This window comes from Scyliorhinus canicula, chromosome 18, assembly GCF_902713615.1.
Source record: "Scyliorhinus canicula chromosome 18, sScyCan1.1, whole genome shotgun sequence".
Classification (NCBI taxonomy): domain Eukaryota; kingdom Metazoa; phylum Chordata; class Chondrichthyes; order Carcharhiniformes; family Scyliorhinidae; genus Scyliorhinus; species Scyliorhinus canicula.
Window position 1 is genome coordinate 9,717,058 of NC_052163.1, and position 25,019 is coordinate 9,742,076.

Genomic DNA, 25,019 nt, shown 5'->3' on the forward strand with positions numbered 1-25,019 from the left:
CCAGCCGTTCCCCCAGCATTGCCCTCCACACCGCAGCCCTGGCCCAATTGGTGCCCGGCATGGGGGGGCAGTGGGGATGGGGGGTGGGGGGGAACTCTAGCCCCGGCACCTGTCCCAGGGTACCAGTGGCTGGGCCTACACATGCCAGTTGTATGTTCTGTGGCGCCTGTCTGGCACCCTCCTGTGGGATCTACAATGGGCGTCCTCCTTGGTGGATCATGTGATGCCCCGCCAGCAGGGCAGTGCTGGGTGTGGGTGGAAAGGGGCACCCATACATACAGCCAGTGCTGTTCTGTGCAACCACAAGCCATGGTGTGCGGTCAGTAGGGTGAGCAGCAAGATGGCTGATGCCTGCTTTGCAATGACGGCGCATGCCTGGACACCCTGATCCCGGGGAGTCACCCCGACCCAACGGTCATCCCCTGGTCACCCCTCGCTGCTCCTCCCCCCAGCCCTGGCAGATTCCCCCCAGCCAGCAGCAGCACCGGCAGCCTGTGGTTGCACTTATGGGAACATGTCCGACCTCCTCCTTCTCCCTCAGTAGCCATGGTGCCTGCTTCCCAATTTTATATACCACAAGTGAATCTCGCCATCAGTAACTCCTCCTGGCAGAGGTACAACACCACTGGAGACCCGGAGAATACCAGTTAATGATATGCCAACGGCAATTACTGTACAATTTGCATGGCCATGCCAACATGCGGCATTGAACGTATTCATGCCGCTGTCGAGGGGCCGGAGCATGGCATTCCATTTAGCACTCAGTGCCAGTCATGATTTTTGGCTGACACATTGGCCAGGATTCTCCCCTACCCAGCGGGGCTGGGGGTTCCGGCGGGACGGAGTGGCGTGAACCACTCCGGCGTCGGGCCTCCCCAAAGGTGCGGAGAATTCGCACCTTTAGGGGCTAGGCCCACGCCGGAATGGCTCCCGCTCTGCCGGCCGGCGCGAATGGCCTTTGGGGCCCCGCCAGCTGGGGCCAAAAGGCCTTCGCTGGCCGGCAGAAGTCCGCGCATGCGCTGGTGCGTCAGCGCCTCTGATGTCATACCGGCACATGCGCAGGGGAGGGGGTCTCTTCCGCCCCCGCCATGGTGAAGTCCATGGCAGGGCGGAAGAAAAAGAGTGCCCCCACGGCACAGGCCTGCCCGCTGATCGGTGGGCCCCGATCGCGGGCCAGGCCACCGAGAGGGCACCCCCCTGGGGCCAGATCGCCCCCCCCCCCCCCAGGACCCCGACGCCCACCCGCACCGCCAATCCCGCCGTCACCAGACGTGCTTTGATTCCCACTGGCAGGAAAGGCGTGTCAGCGGCGGGACTTCGGCCCATCACGGGCCGGTGAATCACTGCAGGGGGCCCGCCGACCGGCGCGGCGCAATTCCCGCCATGGTATTCCATTTTGCTAAGTACAAAATATTCTCATAAACCAGAAAATATTTTGAATATCTTTTAGATATCTCATTGTTCAGCAAACTGAAGCTCCATCTACTGTGTTAACTGTGGTGAAAGTAGAGTTTATTTCTGCCTGTCCTGTAGGTTTTAAGTTCCCATAAAGCAAGACACCTGAAGAAGCCACCAAGTTAGTATATTTAGGAAACTTAAGAGCAGCAGCAAAATCAGCACCACCAGCAGGGATGGCAGAGTGGTAATGTTACTGTCATTTAGAGACCCAGGCTAATACTCAGGGGACATGGGTCCAAATCCCACCATGGCAGCTGGTGACATTTAAATAAAATCTTGAATTGGAAGCTAGTCTATCATAAAGAAACTATCATTGATTGGAAGAAAACCCCATTTGCTTCACTAATGTTCTCATGAAAGGAAATCCACCATCCTTACCTGGTTTGGTCTGTGTGTGAGTACAGACCCACAGCAATGTGGCTGACTCTAAACCTTTCCTCTGAAATAGCCGAACAAGCCACTCAGTTCAAGAGCAATTTGGGACATTTCATGAAATAATTAATTAATAGCAACAATTTGCATTTATATATTGCCTTTAACATACAAAATATCCCTAGACTGTGTACTATTTATCAAAACGAAGGGACAAATAGTCAAAAGGTCAATTATCCAATCTATTCAACATTACCTCACAATATAGTAGATATTGGGAATTCAGGGATGTGAGGAATTACTTTAATTTTTCTAAAATTCTTATTTCCAGTTATTAATCAACGTGCCACTTCTAAATCACCCCTGTGTAATTGGCATAAGAGTGCTTCATTTAATTAGGCTATTATTGTACTGTGGGGACCATCTACAGTACTTAAAACCTAGAGTATCTGCAACCATGAAATTTAGCTTGGAAACACCTGTAAGTACTTGGACAAATGTCAGAAAATACTACTGCAAAAACTGACATGGGGCTTGTTGATAGCTCGATGTTATCCTAACTCATTTTCTTCACATATTGCCACTCTGTTTTATGGTTTTACATCAGAGACTTAAAATATTCTATTAACTGATTGACTGACAGAACCTTCAGTGAGGACAGAACTGGAGGCATTGTTTTGCCATGGTAACAGAAACAATAAAAACAATTGCACTTGAGGTAAAATTTCTCTGCCTAATACTGAAGTATGAGAGAACTGCAGTTGAACATGGGGCTTTTAAGTCCCAATTATTTCTCAGAAATTCCTAAATTTACAAAGGGTGCAGCAAGAAAGATTGGCTTTGATTTACAGAGTGACATTGGCTTTTTCTGTGTTAAATTAACCTTGGCAGAAACACAACGGAGATCAAATTCCCATTCCTGATAGGTTATAACCCATTTGGATGCAGACAGATCTTCCTGTCTTCAAAATGCAGATATTTTTAACTATAAAAAGCTTGAATATTGGTAAAAAGAGAGGCATGTTGCTGAAGCATTTTGCATCAGAACAAATGAAAGAATGTCAAATTTCAAGACTGGACAGCACTTGCTGAACAACATTGGGCGGGATTCTCCAACCCTGCGGTGGGTCGGAGAATCGCCGGTGGGCCGTGCGAATCACGCCCCGCCGCCACGATGCCGGCACCCGATTCTCTGCAGAGTGGAGAATTGGTGCAATTGGCGCCGGCATGGTTGGCACAGTGCTGGTCGCGGGCTGCTCTACGCGGCCGTCCCACCGATTCTCTGGCCTAAATGGGCCGAGCAGCCGCAAGAAAAGAGGCGAGTCCCGTCAGCGCTGTTCTATCCTGCTCTGGGCCGGCGGGACCTTGGCGTGTACGGGTCGGTTGGCAGCCTTTGGGGAGGGGGGGGTCCAACCCTGGGGGGCCTCCGATGTGGCCTGGTCCGCGATCGGGGCCCACCAATCGGCGGACCGGCCTCTGTGGCTGGGGGCCTCCTTTCCAATGCGCCAGCCACTGTAGTCCTGCGCCACGTTGCGTCGGGGCCTGTTCGTTGAAGGAGGCCACTGCGCATGCGCGCGTTGGCGCCAGCGCAACTGCGCATGCACGATCCCGCGGCGCACAATTTTAGCACAGGATCTGCAGCTGGAGCAGCGCAAACCGCTCCAGCGCCGTGCTGGTCCCCTGGAGGGGCCAGAATTAGTCGTGGGAGTGGCCTGATCCCGCTGTCGCGGGATTGGAGAATACCGCCCCCTAATTGTGCTAATAATTACACTAGCAACCAATTTAAGATAATATCTTGGGCTCGTAATGTGACTCAATTATGCTTGCTTGAAACAACACACATTGATATGCGGAGACCTATACAAGCCTTGCACCTTTAAAAAAATTATTTAGGTGCTGAAGATCCTATAGTTTCCGGCTGCTTTCACCATGACAATGCCTTGCCCAATCAAAGCTACCAACCAATTAAAACTGTTTCTCCTGTAATATAAATGTTGTGATCATTTGAAATTTGACATTCCTGTGTTCGTCCTGATGAGTGTAAGCTGAAAAGCTTCGGCAGCATCTCTTCCTTTTCAGCAATATTCAACTTCTGGACTACCAAGTGACTGTATGTATAAAAAGCACCAACTGTAAATGCTGTGAAACCGAATTAATCACAAAAAAGATATGTTCCAGTGAGGATTCTGGGAAGGGGATGAATCAACCATGGTCAGCCAAGGAAATTAAGGATATTATTAAACTGAAAGAAAAACATACATTGTGGTAAGGATTAGTGATGAGCCAAAGAATTGGGATAGTTTTAAAAACCAACAAAAGATGACCCAAGAAATAATAAAGAGAGAGATAATAAACTGTGAGTGAAAACTAGCAAGTAATTTGAAGATGGACCAGAAGGGATTTTTACATATAAAGAAAAGAAGGAAGAGGCCAAAGTAAACAGAGGCTCCCTGGAGAGTGAGACTAGGGAAATAATATTGGGGAGCCAGTAAATGGCGGAGGAGTTAGATAAACATATTGCATCGGTCTTCACAGTGGAAGATATTAATAAGATTACAAAAATGGTTCAGGCTGCTCTGTTAACTGAGGAATAATGATTAGAATAGATTGTGGATAGCACAACTGCTTCACAGCTCCAGGGTCCCAGGTTCGATTCCGGCTTGGGTCACTGTCTGTGCGGAGTCTGCACGTTCTCCCCGTGTGTGCGTGGGTTTCCTCCGGGTGCTCCGGTTTCCTCCCACAGTCCAAAGATGTACAAGTTAGGTGGATTAGCCATGATAAATTGCCCTTAGTGTCCAAAATTGCCCTTAGTGTTGGGTGGGGTTACTGGGTTATAGGGATAGGGTGGAGGTGTTGACCTTGGGTAGGGTGCTCTTTCCAAGAGCCAGTGCAGACTCGATGGGCTGAATGGCCTCCTTCTGCACTGTAAATTCTATGATAATATCTGATTGATTTTATTTATTCTTGAAAATCAGATGGATGTAAGAGGAGTTACTATTTTACTTTGCATGTTTTACACCCAGTTTTAAAATTACCCCTTTGCATTTTGTGTGTTGGATTACTTCATTGTTTAGTGTTAGATATATTTTATACTTCTCTCATCATTTCCACCATAGCAACTTACTCTGTTGTTGAATAAACTTCTTTCTGTTGTTTTCCAGTACAGGATTGGACAGCTGTATATGATCAGCAAGCACAGCCATGAGCAGAGTGACAGAGGAGAAGGTGTGGAGGTAGTGCAGAATGAACCTTATGAAGATCCTACACATGGCAAGGGCCAGTATACAGAGAAGAGAGTTTACCTCAACAGGTAAATGCAGACTGCAATATTATACGTTCAAATAATGTTAGCTCTAGCCTGCTGTTATGTCATAATATCTATATAATATCTATTTACATTTAGAATTAATTCAAAACATGATTGTATTTCATGTTTTTTAACACTTGTCCAATACTAATTAATCGCAATATTTGTGAAATGAAAACGTTTTTATGTAAATGTATTTATTTTAAAGTTAGACATAAAGGCCATCGAAAGCGCGGGCTTTCCTCTGGTTTCCCGCGCTGCGGGGCTGGGGGGTGGAGACAATGAAAGGGGGGAGGCTTAACTGGTTCTTCCCCGCGCTGGAGCGGTGCCTGGAGGAGGGATAGATTGGGGGATGATCCCACTTTGGGAGGGGTCGGGTTATTGGCGGGAGTTTCCGGGGTCAGCAGAAGTTAGCTGACCCACGGAAGTACAATGGAGGACGGTTCGCGGCTGGGAGGGTTCCTAGCCTGGGGGGGAAGGGAGGGGGGGAAAGGAGAATACCGGGTTGCTGCTGGTAGGGTCAGGAAGGAGCTGGTGGGGGCTGGGGGGACAGAGCTGAGGTGTTGTCGCTGTGGGGACTGGGTCGGGCAGGGGGTGCTGGCCTGGGGCGGGCAGTCGACGGACTATGGCTAGTCGACGGGGGAGGGGGCGGGACGCCCTCTGATCCAGTTGGTCACCTGGAATGCGAGAGGGTTGAATGGGCCGGTGAAGCGGTCGAGGGTACTGGCTCATCTGAAGGGGCTAAAGGCAGATGTGGCAATGCTTCAGGAGACCCACCTGAAGGTGGCGGACCAGGTCCGTCTGAGGAAGGGATGAGTGGGGCAGGTTTTCCACTCTGGGTTGGATGTGAAGAACCGGGGAGTGGCGATTCTGGTGGGGAAAAATGTGTTGTTTGAGGCATCGGAGGTGGTGGCGGATAAGGGGGGTAGGTATGTTATGGTTAGGGGCAGGCTACAAGGAGAGAAGGTGGTACTGCTAGTGTGTATGCCCCAAATTGGGACGATGCGGGCTTTATGAGGCGTATGTTGGGACGGGTCCCGGATCTGGAGGCGGGAGGTCTGATCATGGGGGGGTGGATCCTTCACTGGATCGGTCCAGCTCTAGGACAGGTAGGAGGCCGGCGGCGGCCAAGGTACTGAGAGGGTTTATGGACCAGATGGGTGGGGTGGATCCATGGAGGTTTGTGAGGCCGAGGGCACGCGAGTACTCTTTCTTCTCCCACGTACATAGGGTCTATTCTCGGATAGATTTCTTCGTGGTGAGTAGGGGACTGATTCCGAGAGTGGAGGAGGCCGAGTATTCGGCCATTGCAATCTCCGACCACGCTCCGCATTGGATAGAGTTGGAGATGGGGGAGGTGCGGGACCAGCGCCCATTGTGGCGGTTGGATGTGGGGTTGTTGGCGGAGGAGGAGGTGTGTAGGAGGGTCCGGGCAAGTATTGAGGGGTACCTCGAGGTGAATGATATGGGGGAGGTTCAGGTGGGGATGGTCTGGGAAGCCCTGAAGGCAGTGATTCGTGGGGAGCTGATATCCATCCGGGCACACAGGGAGAGGAGCGAGAGGAGTGAGAGGGATAGACTGGTGGGAAAGATGCTGGAGGTGGACAGGAGGTACGCAGAGGCACCAGAGGAGGGACTGTTGGTGGAGAGGCGCAGCCTGCAGGCTAAATTTGATTTGCTGATCACTAGAAAGGCAGAGGCACAGTGGAGGAAGGCACAAGGGGTAGTGTACGAACATGGTGAAAAGGCGAGTCGGATGCTGGCTCATCAGCTCCGCAAGCGGGATGCGGCTAAGGAAATTGCTGGAGTGAGAGACAAGAGTGGGAATGTGGTGCGGAAGGGGGTAGAGGTGAATGAGGTCTTCAAGGACTTTTACGGGGAACTGTACCGGTCGGAGCCAACGGGGGAGAGGAGTGGAATGGAGAGGTTCCTCGACGGGCTTTATTTCCCGAAAGTGCAGGAGGAGCAGGTGGAGGGGTTGGGTGCGCCGATTGAGCTGGAGGAGCTAGTTAAGGGGATCGGGCAGATGCAGTCAAGGAAGGCACCGGGGCCGGATGGGTTCCCGGTGGAATTTAATAAAAAGTTTGTGGACCTAGTGGGCGCCTTGCTGGTGCGGACACTTAATGAAGCGTGGGAAGGGGGGGACTTTGCCCCCGACGATGTCACGGGCGCTGATCTCGTTAATTTCAAAGAGGGGCAAGGACCCCAAGCAGTGTGGTTCATACAGGCCCATATCTCTCCTCAACGTAGATGCCAAGGTGCTGGCAAAAATCCTGGCCACCAGGATAGAGGACTGTGTGCCAGGGGTTGTGCACGAGGACCAGACAGGTTTTGTGAAGGGAAGGCAGCTGAACACGAATGTGCGGAGATTGTTGAATGTCATCATGATGCCGGCAATTGAGGGGGAGGCAGAGATAGTGGTGGCGCTGGATGCGGAGAAGGCCTTTGATAGAGTGGAGTGGGGGTACTTATGGGAGGTGTTGGGGAGGTTTGGATTTGGTGAAGGGTTCATTAGATGGGTAAGGCTGCTATATGAGGCCCCGATGGCGTGCGTGGCCACGAATGGGAGGAGGTCGGAGTACTTCCGGCTTTACCGAGGGACCAGGCAGGGTTGCCCCCTGTCCCCCTTGTTGTTTGCACTGGCAATCAAGCCGCTGGCGATGGCGTTGAGGGATTCAGAGAGGTGGAGAGGTTTGGTGCGAGGTGGGGAGGAACATAGGGTGTCATTGTATGCCAATGACCTGTTACTGTATGTGGCGGACCCGGTAGGAGGGATGCCGGGGGTGATGGAGCTGCTAGCTGAGTTTGGGACCTTTTCAGGTTATAAACTAAATTTAGGCAAGAGTGAGGTGTTTGTGGTGCACCCTGGAGACCAGGAGGAAGGAATTGGTAGGCTCCCGCTTAGGCGGGCAGGAGAGAGCTTTAGGTACCTGGGGGTGCAGGTGGCCAGGGACTGGGGGACTCTTCACAAACATAATTTCACCAGACTTGTAGATCAGATGGAGGAGGAGATCAAGAGGTGGGACATGCTGCCATTATCGTTGGCGGGGAGGATGCAGTCCGTCAAAATGACGGTGCTTCCGAGGTTCTTGTTCCTCTTTCAGTGCCTGCCCATCTTTATCCCCAGGGCCTTCTTTAGGAGAGTGCCCATGTGGGCACATGGGACTCCGAGAGTGAAGAGGGTGTTCCTGGAGCGAGGGAGGGATAGAGGCGGGTTGGCGCTACCCAACCTTCTGGGGTACTGTTGGGCGGCCAATGTGTCAATGGTGCGTAAATGGGTGATGGAGGGGGGAGGGGCGGCGTGGAAAAGAGTGGAGATTGCGTCATGTAGAGGTACGAGCCTGGGTCCATGGTAACGGCGCCATTGCCGCTCTCCCCTAAGAGGTTTACCACGAGCCCGGTGGTGGCGGCGACCCTAAGAATCTGGGGACAGTGGAGACGGCATAGGGGGGAAACAGGGGGCTCGATGGAGGCTCCATTGGGTGGCAATCATCGGTTCATCCCGGGGAACAAGGATGGGGGATTTAGGGGGTGGCAAAGGGTGGGCATCAGTAAATTGAGGGACCTGTTTATTGGCGGGAAGTTTGCAGGCCTGGGGGAACTGGAAGATAAATTTGGGCTTCCCCAAGGGAACATGTTCAGATACTTGCAGTTAAAGGCGTTTGCTAGGCGACAGGTAGAGGGATTCCCTTTGCTGCCCTCGCGGGGGACGATGGACAGTGTGCTTTCGGGGGTGTGGGTCGGAGAGGGTAAGGTGTCTGACATCTATAAGGTAATGCAGGAGGTGGAGGAGTCGTCAGTGGAGGAGCTGAAGGCTAAATGGGAGGAGGAACTCGGGGAGCAGATAGAGGATGGAACTTGGGCGGATGCCTTGGAGAGAGTCAACTCTTCCTCCTCATGTGCGAGGCTTAGCCTCATCCAATTTAAGGTGCTGCACCGGGCCCACATGTCCGGGACTAGGATGAGTAGGTTCTTTGGGGGTGAGGACAGGTGCACCAGATGTTCGGGGAGTCCAGCGAACCACGCCCATATGTTCTGGGCATGCCCAGCACTGGAAGAATTCTGGAAGGGGGTGGCGGGGACGGTGTCGAGGGTGGTTGGTTCCAGGTTCAAACCAGGGTGGGGACTCGCGATTTTTGGAGTTGCGGTAGAGCCGGGAGTGCAGGAGGCGAAAGAGGCCGGTGTCCTGGCCTTTGCGTCCCTAGTAGCCCGACGAAGGATCTTGCTACAGTGGAGGGGTGTTCCTTAGTGTAGTTTCTATTATGTTACTTAATATTGTGTTAATTTGCGTTGTTGTTAAAATGCTGTGTTGTTCATGGAGGTGGGGCGAATGTTTATGATTGCTAATATTATTGTTATTTTTGGTATTTTATTATGGTTCGTTGTTGTTGTATAAATTCAAAATTTTTAAATAAAAATTATTTTCTAAAAAAAGACATAAGGGCCACGATTTTCGGGCCCGATCGCCATGGGTGCAAATCCCGCAATGGTCACCAATTCTCATGAGAGACCAAAAACGGGATTTGCGCCAGTGAGAAATGAAAATGTGATGTTCCAGGCCCTCCCCACTGACGTAGTCAGGTTCACACGCCGCGAGGGAGTGAACCTGATCTTCATAAATTTAAATTAATTTAAGTATGCTTTAATGCTGAAACAACAACCTGTAAGGTTGGCCATTGCGTCTTGGAATGTCAGATGATCCCCTCCCCTCCGCCCCCCGCCCCACACTGGCATGATGTCACACCGGCAGGAATCACTACTGGTATTAAAAGAGTGTGAAAATAAACTGGGCGGGATTGGACAGGAGAATCCCCGCAACCGCGCCACACCGCCCCGGCACCGGCACGCGATTCGCCGCATAGCGGAGAATTGGCGCCTTTGGCATTTGGCGCAGTCCAGTCGTGCGCCGCTCTATGCGGCCGTGCTGCCGATTCTCCGACCCTGATGAAAAGGCAGAGTCCCACTGGCGCCGTACACACTTGGTCGCAGCCGGCGGGAACTCTGCGTGCAGGGTCGAGGGGGGCGACCTGTGGGGGTGGAGGAGGGCTCCGACCCCGGGGGGGGCCTCCGATGGGGCCTGGCCCGCGATCAGGCCCCACCGATCAGCGGGCCGGCCTCTCGCTCCCTGGGCCTATTTTCTTATGCGCCGGCCCCTGAACTCCCGGGCCATGTTGCATCGGGGCCGGCACGTTGAGGGTGGCCATCGCACATGTGCAAGTTGACGCCGGCACCATTGCGCATGTCCTCGTTGACCCCGGGTCACTGCGCATGCGTGGATCCTGCGGTGCACAGTTCGCGCTGGGATGGGAGGCTAGAGCAGCGTGAACCGCTCCTGTGCCGTGCTGGCCCCCTGTAGGGGCCAGAACCGGTACTTCCAGCGGCCCGTTCACGCTGTCGCGAAACGCGACGTCGTTTCCAACGGCGAGGACATTCTTTCGCCGAATGGGAGAATCCCCCCCATTGTGTGTGTAAACTAGCAAGCTTGGAGGTGAGTATAGCCTCTGGGTGGTGAGGGCCATAACTGGGCAGTGCCCTCCCGGTGCCAACCTTGCTGGTTGTTTTTTCTGACAAAGTGTTAGAAAATCTGGAGAGAAAACCTGGCAGTTTCTCTGGGGAAAAGCACACAGAACCTGACACTTTGCCATTTTGGGGGAAAATTCCACCCATGGACTCATGTATATCCTTGTAGGGGAATGAAATGTGAGAACTGAAAATTGGGATGGACTTTCAGTGGGAGGGACTTTCTGCTGGTGTTTGCCAGAGGAGAAAATGGCAGTGCCAGGGGAGCCCCAGTAGCAACTGTTCCCCTTCTGTGTGGGAGTTCGCCCCTGTACTGGGGTTCCTCTGGTGCTTGGCAGGGGGGTGGATGTTGACCCGGTGCTTGATATTTGCAGGAGGGGGGGGCAGCGATAGTATTTTTTCAATGCTGATTGAGGGGACCTTTCAAAAAGGCACCCCAATCTCTGGAGCCGCTGGTGCCGGCGTTATCAAGCCCCATCTCGCCAGCGTGACAGCAAAAACCACCCCCCAGATTTTCTATGCACAAGTGTGCCAGGGTATCTGGATAGAAAGCTCAGCTGTGCAGCTGGAGAGCTGTACACTGGTTTTCTTGCCCAAGGCAGAACTGGGGGAGGCACAGTGACACAGTGGTTAGCACTGCAGTCTCACTGCGCCAGCGACCCGGGTTTGATTCCGACCTCGGGTGAATGTGCGGAGTCTGCACATTCTCCCCGTGTCTGCGTGGGTTTCCCCCGGGTGCTCCGGTTTCCTCGCACAGTTCAAAGATGTGCAAGTAGGTGAATTGGCCATGCTAACTTGCTCCTTAATGTCCAAAGGTTAGATGGGGTTATGGGGATAGAGGAAGAGATTGTATTAAGGTAGGGTACTCTTTAAGAGGGTTGGGGCAGACCCAATGGCCCAAATGGCCTACTTCTCCACTAAAAGGATTCTATGTCCTATGTTCTGTGTACAGAGTGCAAACTTCCGCCCAGTCTTCCAATGCAGCAACTGACTTCATTGCAGTCACCTTAGCCCTTCCAAGAAACTTTTAAAATGTGCTATATTAAATTGATTCAACCTTCTGATCTTGTGCAAAGATGTCAATATGAGTCTAAACTACCAGGTTCTCCATCACTGTCCTTAATTATGGCAGTAAGATGTATTTAGATTTATAAAACTAGCTATATTCAGATCAGCCATGATCTAACTGAATGGCACAACAGGCTCAAGGATCTAGTCTTGTTCCTGTGTTCCGGAGACCACAGATGTGCTCTTTTGGTACTCTTTAATTGGTCGAACATGGTATTGTTTCTAATGGTAACCATTTTGTCGTACCTACTATCCTCATGACCTCCATACTCACAGTGCAACAGCCCTACAGGGCTGAATATTATGGTGGGAGGACAGACGGCACAAACATCCCCAGAAACCATGTTGGTATGGAACCAACCAACGGAACTACATGCCGACCCATAAAGCACTAGGGGATGAGCTAATGAGGGCTGAGTGGGACTTCCACCTCTCATCAGGGCAGAAGCTCCACCCTCTGAGACTGTCAGCCAATCTGATTGGCTGGCAGTTCCATTAGCCCTGCTAGTGCCAGGAAGGCATCAGTGGCCGTTACTGGGACTGCTGGAGGGAAGGGTCTCCAAATCCAGGGACTGCTGGAGGGAAGGGTCTCCAAATCCAGGGACTGCTGGAGGGAAGGGTCTCCAAATCCAGGGACTGCTGGAGGGAAGGGTCTCCAAATCCAGGGACTGCTGGAGGGAAGGGTCTCCAAATCCAGGGACTGCTGGAGAGAAGGGTCTCCAAGTCCAGGGACTGCTGGAGGGAAGGGTCTCCAAATCCAGGGACTGCTGGAGAGAAGGGTCTCCAAATCCAGGGACTGCTGGAGAGAAGGGTCTCCAAGTCCAGGGACTGCTGGAGGGAAGGGTCTCCAAATCCAGGGACTGCTGGAGAGAAGGGTCTCCAAATCCAGGGTCTTGGATTTGAAGGTTTGAGTAAGTTAGGGAAAGGGGTGGGGGGAGGTGGGAGGGGAATTTAAGAAAGAAAGATGGGGTTCATACTCATGAGGGTACCCTGTGACTGGCAACAGGAAGCCCACGAATAATGACCCCCTCCCCTTCCTTTAGAACATAGAACAGTACAGCACAGAACAGGCCCTTCGGCCCTCAATGTTGTGCCGAGCCATGATCACCCTACTCAAACCCACGTATACACCCTATACCCGTAACCCAACAACCCCCCCCCCCCTTAACCTTACTTTTATTAGGACACTACGGGCAATTTAGCATGGCCAATCCACCTAACCCGCACATCTTTGGACTGTGGGAGGAAACCGGAGCACCCGGAGGAAACCCACGCACACAGGGGGAGGACGTGCAGACTCCACACAGACAGTGACCCAGCCGGGAATCGAACCTGGGACCCTGGAGCTGTGAAGCATTTATGCTAACCACCATGCTACCCTGCTGCCCATGCTACCTTTCTACCCTTCAAGCCCTTGAAGTAAAGAAAAGTGAGCTTTTTGCTCTCATGCTGCTGCACAGGCCAAATGTTTTATGGCAGTGTTTTTTAGACCTGGCCAGCGCGATTTTCCAGTTCCGTGGTTGTCAACGGGATTTCCCATTGAATGTACCCCTCGTCATCAGGAAACCCAAGGTGTGGGTGCGCCGTCAGTGGGGCCGGAATATCCCGCCAGTGTGAACAGCTGGTAATTCCACCCATGGTTTGCATTTTGCTAGCGCCTTCACAACTACATGAGTACAAAGTAGTTTGCTGCCAATGAAGTAGAGCCATTGCGATCCAACCTGGTGTTTGGCTTCCCATAAACCAACAAGACGATTGAGAGAGAGAGTGTTTATTTGGAGTGCTTGCGGGCTGGGGGTCTGTGCTAACTTTTCTACAGAAATGGGAACTAAATCTCTTGGTGGGTGATCCTGAAAGTGACTCAGTTTAAGGTTTGTTGCTTGAAAGACTTCAGTTCAGTGAAGAATCAGATTGGTTGGTGGTGATCAGATGTCGTTTTACTCGGCTCCGGTGTTGTCTGTCTGATGGTTCCAAATTGCAGCTAACCGTGTTGTTTACTGTCGGGATGTCTAACATTCCCCTATTCCACTCTGCTTCTTGCTCCTGGGCCATGCGTTCTCTCATATCTCCCGTCACAAAACTGGCACTCTTTCTGTTCGCCACCTTGCTGATCCTACCTGGTGGTTGGGATGCTTATATTAATTTCAGGGTGCACCATGACCCTTTTTACACCTGCCCTCAATCCCACTTTTAAAAAGCTTGTTTTATGGCATGGGAATAACAAGCCCAGTTGACCTTAATAATTGTTCATTTAAATATCATGGTCTGGCTGCCAATTTTGCTGCTTGCCCACCCTCCATATTAAGAGGGACAGCTCAGGGATGGGCAGTAGACAGGAAGGGGCCATTTTTAGGCACGAGGGCAATGTAATTTAGGCCTCCTCACCAAGAGTGGTGAGGCCAAGGGCTGGCCATATATTGGTCCTTAACCTAATTTCAGTAATACCAGCATAGCATGAAGTGTTTGCTGGTAAAGAGTCCAAATTCTGACTGCTAACAGTAGTGGGGAAGATGGTGGACAGGAACAGTGATAACATGGTAAAGCGGAGGAAAATATATAAACCATTCAAATTAAAATATTGCGTTCCTCTGAAATAAGAACATGGGCGGAATTCTCCGACCCCCCGCAAGGTCGGAGAATCGCCCGGGCCCGGCGTCAAACCCGCCCCCGCCGTGGCCCGAATTCTCCGCCACCCGGGAATCGGCGGGGGCTGGAATTGTGCCGCGTCGGTTGGCGGGCCCCCTGCGGCGATTCTCCGGCCCGCGATGGGCCGAAGTCTCGCCGCTGACAGGCCAATCCCGCCAGTGGGAATCAAAACACCTCCGGTGCCAGCAGGATTGGCGGCGTGAGCCGAGCCGGGGTGACGTCAGCGGCCGCTTTGGCGGGCGCCAAAGGCCGTTCGCGCCGGTCGACGGCGCCAACCACTCGGTGCGGGCCTAGCCCCTAAAGCTGCGGAGAATTCCACACCTTTGGGGAGGCCCGACGCCGGAGTGGTTCTCAGCACTCCGGTCTGCCAGGACCCCCCCCCCGCCCTGCCGGACAGGGGAGAATCCCCACCCATGTGTTCATTCTTTTATTCTGTGGCCTAATGTTTACACCAACACGACATACTCTTTAATTCTGCAGCTGATTTTAATTACTTTCTGGTGTCAGTGTTTTAAACTTAGCAGAACTATAAACTGTCTTCTAAAAGGAAGTGGAATATATCCTGACTTATTTGAATCTTTGTGTTACCTGAGCCTTACGGAAATGAAGCAGTTTCAGGAAATCATGCAGAAGGAAATTTTATTGAGAGGAAATTGTAAGAAGTGATTTTGCTAAGAGGAAATTACATTCTGAATGGCCACCAGGCCCTTATATCTGTGACATGACACAGTTCTGAAAAGTGACAAAATAGTCCACTCAGAGATGTGATTCCAGAAATTACTCACTTTCAGAAAGGAGGTTGTTTTCCACCTCCTGAACACCCATCATGCTCTGTTTGTTGCTTTGATTCAGGGCCCAATTTAACCACCGCATTTAGCCTGGGATTGTTCTGGGCACACTGGTTAAATAGCGAGAAAGGCCGGGCGCCAATCAGTTTGCCATCTAACCGGACCTCTCCCAGTGCTGAGTTCCAGATCTTGCCCAAATATGGCGAGCATATTATTGACCCCAATTTGCATTAATTTCAATCTCATTATCAGCATTAAAGTCAAATGCCGCTAATGAGATTGAAAGGGAACCTGGGAATTAACCAGATCCCCAGCGAGAAATCACGCGGACATCGTTTAGTACTCCCTTTTAAACACATGAAACTGCCGCAATGGCTGCTGAGGGAAACTGAGGAGATGAGTAGCCATTTCCATTTTTGGCCATGCAACTCAAGGGCACTGGAACTGCTGCCCCGGTGCTCTGTGGGGAGGTCGGGGGGAGTCTTGGTTGGGGGAGCACTGAAGCTTTCCAGGTCGGGGTCGGGGGTCGCACGGGGTGTGTGTGGGGGGGGAAGGGGGGGGGTATTGAGGGACTTTTCATCTGTGAAGCCTGTCTTGTTATGCTCTTGGCGTAGCATAAGCGGCTTCCTTGATGTTCACTCTGCCAAAGGAAGGTACAGACGTGGAGATAACTTCAACACGTTTATTGAACTATTTACAATTCTCCTACTTGGGTTCGCCACTACTGTTAATCCTTCTATAGCTACTCAGACTGACAGACCAGTCTGCTACAATCCACGTTGTGGGTGTGATATTGAATCAACCTTGCGTATACACTGAGTGACTCCACTGGAAAGAGGAAGATCATGTGTGCTGTGTCCTTTATATATGGCTTGGTGTAATGCCCCCCTGTGGTAGTGTCACCTCTGTGCGTTTCGTGAATGCCCATTGGTCGTGTCCTATCTAACTGATGTATTGGTTGAGTGTTTGTGTGTCATGTCTCTGGAGCTCCCTCTAGTGTCTAGCTAGTCTACGTGTACTTACATTAACCCCTTGTGTATTTATAGTGATGCATATCACCACAAAGCCTTCAAGCCATCTGTAAATATTGTGGATACCCATAACAGGTGTAACTACAGCTGCTGCCAGTCTGCCCTACCAAAAGCTTCCACGACAGAACCTTTTTCTTGGTTATATGCTGAAGTTTTGGCTGATTGCTGCTGCTTGCAGCTGAAAATGTTTGGAGGCTGCTGCTGTTGTATTTTTCAGTAGCGTGGAGTAAGGAGAGGGAGGATAGTGAGGTGACTTGCTGCCTGGGCTGGATAGGAGGAAAGGGAGCTCTTGTGCCGTGCTCTTGGCCGGTGTGATTTTCTGCTGCTGAAGAGTCTACTACTGGGAGCTGCAAGAGGGAGACAGAGTGACAGTTGATCCGAATAAGTGGTGTTTGCTGCTTGTTGCTGCTTGCGGCTTCAGCTGCCTGGAGGATGTGTGTTTGTTTGCTGCCACCTCTTGCTTCTGTGGCCTGGAGTAAGGAAAGGGAGAATGTTAGATGACCTGGGGTGGAGAAGAGGATGGGGAGCTCTTTTTTCTTTTGCCGTGCACTGGGTCGGTGTAACTTTCCACTGCTGAGGAGTCTGCTGCTGGGAGCTGCAGGAGGGGGAGAGTGGGCAGATTGATTTGAATGAGCCACTTAATGAACCTTTGCAGGTTGCTGATGATTTTTTTGTAAGTGTGGTGAATGCTGCATGTCAACTAGTACATCACCGCGAATCAAGACTTGCAGGAAATTTATTATTATTTTGCTGCAATATGAACGCCAGTGGAACATGTGGATACCGAGCCTTGGTTCCGACGAACTTAGATCATATAAGAAGGCCTATATAACGGAGGCATATGAACAGAGACTGATTGTAAAATGACCGAACAGCACGGATCCTCCATTTCTGTTGAGGACCTGTGAGGGGTGATACAATGTGTTGTGGTTTTCTTTCTACAAATGAACTGTTGTAGCTTTGTGTTTGTCTCGATATTTTGCAGCAAAAAGGTACTTCTGTGTATGGTGCGGTGCCGTTTTGTTGTTGATTAATGGTTAGTGTGATATATGGGCTGTTATCGAGTTGGTTTTCATTTCTTTGTATAGAGGTACTGTTGAACGTTTGACAAACAAAATATTCTCAAGTGGGTACATGTAGGATCTCTTATTTTTCAAATAAGAGACGAGGATCCGGTGGGAGTGCGAGATTGCATTTTATTGCAAAAATCAAGTTAGTACACTTCAAAACTACAAAAATACAAAATAAAAAAAGCAAAAACCCGGCAGGGCATGAGGAAGAAAACCCAACTGGAAGAGAACAAATGTGAAGAGAGAAAGAAGACACAGGCAACACTTGTGCCAGTAACCTTGGGCGGGATTCTTCCAGCCCTGGGCCGGGCCGGAGAATCCCCGCGACCGGGCCACGCTGCCCCGACGGCGGTATGTGATTCTCCACAGAGCGGAGAATCGGTGCCATTGGCGGCGGTGTGGTTGGCACGGCGCCGGTCGCGGGCCGCTATACGCGACCCCCCTCGCGATTCTCCGGCCCGGATGGGGCGAGCGGCCTGGAGAAATAAAGGGTCCCTCCAGCTCCGTTCTAACCTGCTCTGAGCCAGCGGGACCTCGACGTTGAAGGGTCGGATGGTGGCCTGTGGGGGGGTCCGACCCCGGGGGGCCCTCCGATATGGCCTGGCCCACGATCGGGGCCTACCGATTGGTGGGCCGGAGTCTCTAGCTGGGGACCTCCTTTCCTGCGCGCTGGCCCCTGTAGCCCTGCGTTATGTTGCATCGGGGCCGGCGCGTTGAAGGAGGCCACTTTGCATGCAGGCGCCATGCGCATGCCCGGATCCCGCGGCGCACAGTTCGTGTGAACCGCTCCAGCGCCGTGTTGGCCCCCTGTAGGGGCCAGAATTAGTCCTGGCAGCTGCCCGTTCACGCCGTCGTAAAACGTGACGCCATTTACGACGGCGTGGACACTCTGCCGCGGGATTAGAGAATCCCACCCTTTATACCGGTGCTTGATACCGCCCAGCCTTTGCCCCATATTGGTTTATAAAGTTTATAAGATTTAAAGTGTGAATTCTGAATAGCGGTCTCGACCATCACACATTCCTATCTGACTTACTCCCTTTGCAGTCTAGCTGAGAGGCTGGTGTAAGGTTTTACCGCCAAGCTGACCTTGACTTAACAATACGGCTTGTATTTCAGCTGCAGTTACAATATTTTTAAAACTTGTCTACAACATTGTCTACACCATTTTCTACAACATGGTGTTGTCGCCCTCAGTGATGATGACCAGTGACTGGGCCATGCTCTGCAGTATCTCAGCAATGTCCTCCTGCATCTGGGACATGATGTCGAGGCCCTCAGCCATCGTTGTCTCAGACTGAGCCATGCCTTGGACACCACCATCCAAGACCTTGTGCTCCAGGCTATCCACTGTGGTCACCAGCCTAGCAATGTTGGCCTCCCCATTTCAGCATTATCTCCTACACCCGTAGCCTTTGGAACTCCTCCAATCGGCTATGCAGTCACTGGAATTTTGCTGACAACCCCTCCTGAATCTCACAGCTGTGTCCTTGCATCTGCATCAGCTCTGGGAGAACTTGTCCAGAGGCTCGGTGTCTGACCGGGACTCAGCTGAATCCTGGGATCCAGCAGACCTCTGACTGCTGACACCTTTGGATGTTCCTGCCTCCACCTGATGTGCATTAGCAACTGTGTGATGCCCCAGAAGCCTGTCCACTAATGAAGCCCACTGAGGTGGTGTCTCTGCATTGTGGAAGACCGGGGTTGATAGTTGTGACCCCTCGATGGAGGTCTCCTCTGGGCTCTTCTCCAAGGCAGTCTCTTGGGTGTTGGGGGGTGGGAAGGATGACCCCGGGTGGCCCGGCCCGATCAGATAGAAATCCTGCAAGAGAATGGACATGTGGTCAGTGAGACAGAAGGATAATTTTGTCTGACGTGAACAACTCACTTGAAACGTGTCATCTGGGTGAAGGGGCAGTAGATCCTCATCTCTGCGGCAGAGGCCAACCTCGGTGACTTCCCTCTCCTTGGTCGACCCAATCCTCATAAAGGTGAGAACTCAGATCTCTAGTATTCCAACCCCCACCCCCGTTTTGGCCCTTTCCTGCTTATTATGGGCTGTCTTCTCCTAGGGTGGGGAATGAGAGGTTGGAAATTTGAGGGGTTGCAGGCGGAACTGATACAGGAAAGAGGTGGTAACTTATCCTTGCAGCTCGATGGAGGTCGTTGCTCTTCTTCCTACATTGTATAGTGGCCCTCCTGGTCATGCTGCCCACTCTTGCAGCCGCTGCCACTGCCTCCCAGGCAGATTGGTGGCCCTACTGCCGAGCCTCCGACCCCCTCGGGGGAACAGGACGCCACATCCGTCATCGATGCTGTCGAGAAGCCTGGCCAGGCAGGTATCGCCAAAGCGAGGAGCAGGTCCGCGTGCTGCCATGCTTGTGTGTTGACTAGGGGTGAGTGGTGAGGGAGTGTTTAAAAGCAGCTCCCCCTTGTTAGCGGCAAGGCACCGAAGCGTGAGTCTGGCAAATCAGACAGTGAGACAGCAGTAATGGTGAGACATTCATGGGGGCTCATTTTTGGCACTAAGTACCATTAAATAAGTGTTACAATCTCACCACCACGGCCATCGAGAAACATCCTGCCAATCCCACCCTAAATGACACTTAGGAATGCGCCCTTAATTATTTCTATTGTTTACAGTGAATAACCTTTAGTATTGTCAAGACTCATTGAGAGCAGCAATGCTCGCTTTGCATGGAATAGTGAAAGTAAGATTGCTAACTTTTCTTTGATTTATTAAATGGCAGCTTGGTGTAAGATCACAGCTCCTATTTCACAATATCTCAGATTTATTACAAATGAAGCTCAATTGACAGTTCCTAATATCCCCCGATTCTGGTATCCAGTTGTTTCTGAAAGATTTCAGGGGTTTTACCTCCACTGCTCTATATGGACATCCATATCATGTGTTAAGAGAAATTGGGCTGGACTTTCATTGACTCAGGTTGACTCAGGAACTTTTTAAAAAGGGCGACTGGGTCCTGATTCTGGGATTCATGACCCCCTTCCCAGGGTTTCTTATTTTCAGGAGTGCCTTTTGAGGGTATGGCTTGTTTGGGTCACTGATCTGGGGCGAAATTCTCCGACCCCCAGCAGGGTCGGAGAATCGCCCGGGGCTGCTGGAAATCCCGCCACCGCCATGTCCAGAATTCTCCCACCCGCAAAAAGTCGGCGTGCCGCCAATCCCGCCGCCCGCTTCGGAGAATGGCGGGGGCAGGCAGGAGGCTACGGGTTTCTGTGCCGCCGTTATTCTCCGGCCTGGATGGGCCGAAGTCCCGCCGCTGAGAGGCCTCTCCCGCCGCCGTGGTTTGAACCACCTCTGTGCCGGCGGGATCGGCGGCGCGAGCGGGCCCCCGGGGTTCTGGGGGGGAGCGAGGGGCGACTGGACCCCGGGTTGTGCCCCCACGGTGGCCAGGCCTGCGATCGGGGCTCACTGATCGGCGGGGGGGCCAGTCTCGTGGGGCACTCTTTTTCTTCCGCCGCCGCCACGGCCTCCACCATGGCGGAGGCGGAAGAGAATCCCTCAGCGCGCATGCGCCGGTGGTGATGTCAGCGGCAGCTGACGCACCGGCGCATGCGCGAACCGGCGAAGGCCTTTCGACCAACCCGGGCGGCGGGGGTCAAAGGCCATTGTTGCCGGTTTTGGCGCCAGTCGGTGTGGTGCCAACCGCTCCAGCGCAGGCCTAGCCCCTCAATGTGAGGGCTTGGCCCCTAAAGGTGCGGAGAATTCCGTACCTTTGGGGAGGCCCGACGCCGGAGTGGTTGGCGCCACTCCGCTACGCCGGGACCCCCCTCCCCGCCGGGTAGGGGAGAATTTCGCCCCTGCACTCCCGACCTGGCCAGCTCCATTTTGGAGATAGGCACGCCCCAACCTGCCACAATGTTCGTGGAGTCGGTCCTGAATTTCAAATAGTTATGGTTCACAGCATCTCAGAGGTGTTGTGAACCATAGTTTACATGAGAGGACCTTTTAAAAGGTAAGTTCAAATGTCCCCATGGCAACTTATGTCCCCCACCCACTTCCCATGGCCTTCATGCACCCTTGCCAGGGTATGCTCTTCCACCCACTCTCAAAGGCTCCACCACCAAAGTATGCCCACCACCCCCCCGATGTGGCCCCTCATGCTAAGTTACGGCCATTCACTGTTGTACACCAATGAACCCTATAGTGACAGTAGTTTGTATAAAAAATAGCTTTTAAAAAGTAATTAATTGATAACTTTCCATTTTCTTCAATGGATGTCTGGGCAGAATACATACTGATGCTTGGCTGGGGCCCAGAAATCCATCTATTTGTTGAAATACCTGAGCCCCAGAGTAAATAATGTTTGATTGACAGTTCTGACACTGATGTATGCTGTCAATTTGGCAATGCTTACTTACCAAAGATAAAGAGGTTTCAAGTGCTTAAAGTTTCAACTATTGAAACTATTAAGGGTCTGGATGATTGACACTTTTATCTAGGACACCAGGGGCGGGATTCACCCGTACCCGGCAGGGCGGGGGTCCTGGCGGGACGGAGTGGCGTGAACCACTCCGCCGTCGGGCCACCCCAAATCCTCCGCACCTTCAGGGGCTAGGACCGCCACGGAGTGGTTGGCGCCCCGCCAGCCGGCGAGATAGGGGCTTGGTGCCACGCCAACCGACGCCGAACGGCCTCCGCCAGCCGGTGCGAGTCGGCGCATGCACGCGACCCCCAGGAACCCCGGAGCCCGCCTGCGCCACCAGGGACCTACACTGATTTATGCCGGTGGGCCCAGCTACAGACGGGCGGGACTTTGGCCCATCGCGGGCAGGAGAATTCGGGCGTCCCCAGCGCCCAGTGAATCACGCCGGACCCCGCCATTCTCCGAGGAGGGCGGTATGACTCACGCCGGGCCGGTTTTTGAGAGGCAAGAGAATTGGGAGGACGGTGGGGGCGGGATTCACGCTGGCCCCTGGCGATTCTCCCATCCGACGGGGGTCGGAGAATCCCACCCCAGGTTTGCAAACAGCCTGATTCAGCCTGATGGAGCGCCAAAGTGGGAGGATGCAATGGTAAGGGTAAAAAGGTTTTGGCAGGGGCTAAATACATATAACAGCACAAAGGCTGTGATGGATCCAAGAGGTAGAACTCAGTGAAATCTTCACAAAGGGAATTGCTGACCTTAGAACTTCAGTGATGTCAGCAAGGAACAGCAGCTGGTAATGAGGACATTTTGGATCTTTGGAGATTTTCAGATGTGTATGGTTGGACAACAAACCATTATTGAGTTGCTGTGGCTATAATTGTCAACATAAGAGTAGAATCAAATTAACTAATTAATGGATGAGAGTCATTGGTGGAGGATGGAGCAATCAACATTGTCAAAGACTGCAGAGAAGTTAAGATGGGATAATATATCATAATCACAGTTTTTTTGATTGTGTGGGAGGAATGAAATCATGATTGTTGAGAATGAACCGGGTTGAAGGAGAAACAGATATGGATTTGGAAGGCTACAGCAACTTCAAGGACTTTTGAAAGGATAAGGAAATTGCAGGTGGGACTGGAGTAAACAAAGCCAGAGAGGTTCCAGGCTTTTTTTCAGGGGCGAGTAATCAGGATGTTTTTGTAATGGAGGAGAACAGTGCCTTGAGGAAAGTAAACCATTTACACAAGCAACTTTTTCTTTGCTTTAGCCACAGATTGTAATAGAAAATGAATTATGAGTGTAGACCAAGTGGTCACATGCGAACGTAATGACACGGTTACAAAAGAGGTCATGTGACAGGGGTATGGGAGTTATCCCCAGGTGCGTAGGCAAAGCATAAGTGTTGCATATAGCTATTGAGCTCAGGAATAAACTACCTTTGTTGGAAGTCCTTGATGTCAGTGATTTAAGAAACCCACAATATTTTACATGGTGTCAGGATTTGGCAAAATATGGCACAACGACTTCACCACATCAATCTTAGAGTATGTCCCACCGGTAAGGGACCTACTCTAATTTATGCCGGTGGGACTGGCAAAGAACTGCCGGGACTTCGGCCCATCGCAGGCCGAAGAATTCGGTCAGCCCCGGGGCCCATTGAGTCACGTGCACCCCGCCATTCTCCAAGGCGGGCGGCGCGACTCACACCAGGGCAATTTTTGGAAGGCGGGAGAATTAGGAGGACGGCAGGGGCGGGATTCACGCTGACCCCTAGCGATTCTCCCACCGGGGGGGGGTCCACAGGGCCGGGGGGGGGGGGGGGGGGTCAGAGAATCCCGCCCCTCATCTCTGTGGCCATCATCTGACAGAGATGCAGTCATCACCATATACGCCTAAGCACCAACTCTGCAAGCCAGCATCTCAGACAAGGAACATTCCTATGACTCCATAGGTAATGTTCTGAGGAGCATTCCAAATGGCGAGAGGCTTCTCATCCTGGGTGACCTCAGCACATGTGTTATACAGTGATTCATGGGTGACATACCCCAGTTGTCATGGGTGGGTATGATCAACTATGACAGACAACACCTTCTTGAGTTTTGTAACTTGAATTAATGAACTCTGACATAGAATCATAGAATTCCTGCTGTGCAGACGAAGGTCACTCAGCCCATTGAGACTGCACCAACCCTTTGAAAGACCACCATGCCTAGGCCCAGTCCTCACCCTATTCCTGAAACTCCACCCTAAGGGGAAATTTAGAAGGGCCAACCCACCTAACCTGCATATCCATGAACTGTGGGAAGAAACCAGAGCACTCAGAGGAAACCCACCCAGACACGTGGAGAATTTGCAAACAGTTAGTTGAGGTCAGAATCAAACTCAGATCCCTGGCGCTGTGAGGCAGGTAACCACTGTGCCACCATGCTGGCCACCAGGGCAGCCATTACCACACAGTATCATGATGACACTCAAAGTCTGGACTGTCATAATATACACATAAGTATATGATGGTGCACAGACAGACATTGATTGACACACAGGATGACCAATGAACACACAGAACACAGCAGCCAATCGCCAGACAGGACACAGCCACGATAAAGCCAGAGGGCACTAGTTTTCCCGCTCTCTTCGAATGCAGCCTCTGAGACAGCCAGAGCCTGTGAGCAACAACTAGAACATCCACCATGTGGTAGTAAGATAGTCTGGTCAGGTTAGCCTCAGGTCTCCAGTCAACTCAGCATAGTGTCAACCCACAGTTAAAGTATGTTTAATAGTTAAGAGTTCAATAAAATAGAGTTGCATTTCTTCAGGTGTTGGAAGCCAGTCTCTCTCACGGCTATGGCAAACGCAGTACTTGCAGACCCAGTATACCCAACACATCATGGACATTGACACCAACTAAGCCTGATCATCACAAGAAGGCACAAGCTGCCCAGTTTTCTGCACAGCCAGATCTACCATAGATTGTGACACCAAACACTCTTGACACAGCAGAGTGAACGTTTAGCCCTGAAAGTTTTTTAGTTCCAAACAGGAAAGCTTGCCACATAGCAACATCCTTTTACATCCTTTCACATGTGATGATGCAAAATACTGATTGCTACCCACTAACCGTGTACAAGTAATCGTTGGTGCTGCAATTGGTGAAGCTTGGAAATCAATCATCTTTGAAGCAGCAGAAGCACCATTTTGTAAAAGAGGAACCCACAACAAGGAATGGTTTGAGAGCTACTGCAGGTAGTCCTGGATAGTAGATTTCACTGTAACTTGAACATTTTTACATTAATTTCATGTTGTATTCATTGTAATAAGCTGACAACAAAAGCTGACAACGCCAAAGTGTCATTAACACTGCA

General features: G+C 51.6%; 1 protein-coding gene across 5 annotated transcripts in view; it reads left to right on the forward strand.

Annotated features, from left to right (window-relative positions):
- pitpnc1a (phosphatidylinositol transfer protein cytoplasmic 1a) overlaps positions 1-25,019 on the forward strand; it is a 384,643-nt gene that overhangs the window by 175,455 nt on the left and 184,169 nt on the right. For 4 of the 5 annotated variants that reach the window (XM_038776787.1, XM_038776789.1, XM_038776792.1 and 1 more), the window contains one exon: positions 4,992-5,140. In XM_038776787.1, the coding sequence (XP_038632715.1) occupies positions 4,992-5,140 (149 nt within the window). The remainder of the gene's footprint in view (positions 1-4,991; positions 5,141-25,019) is intronic. The other variant, XM_038776790.1, reaches the window with a different exon arrangement.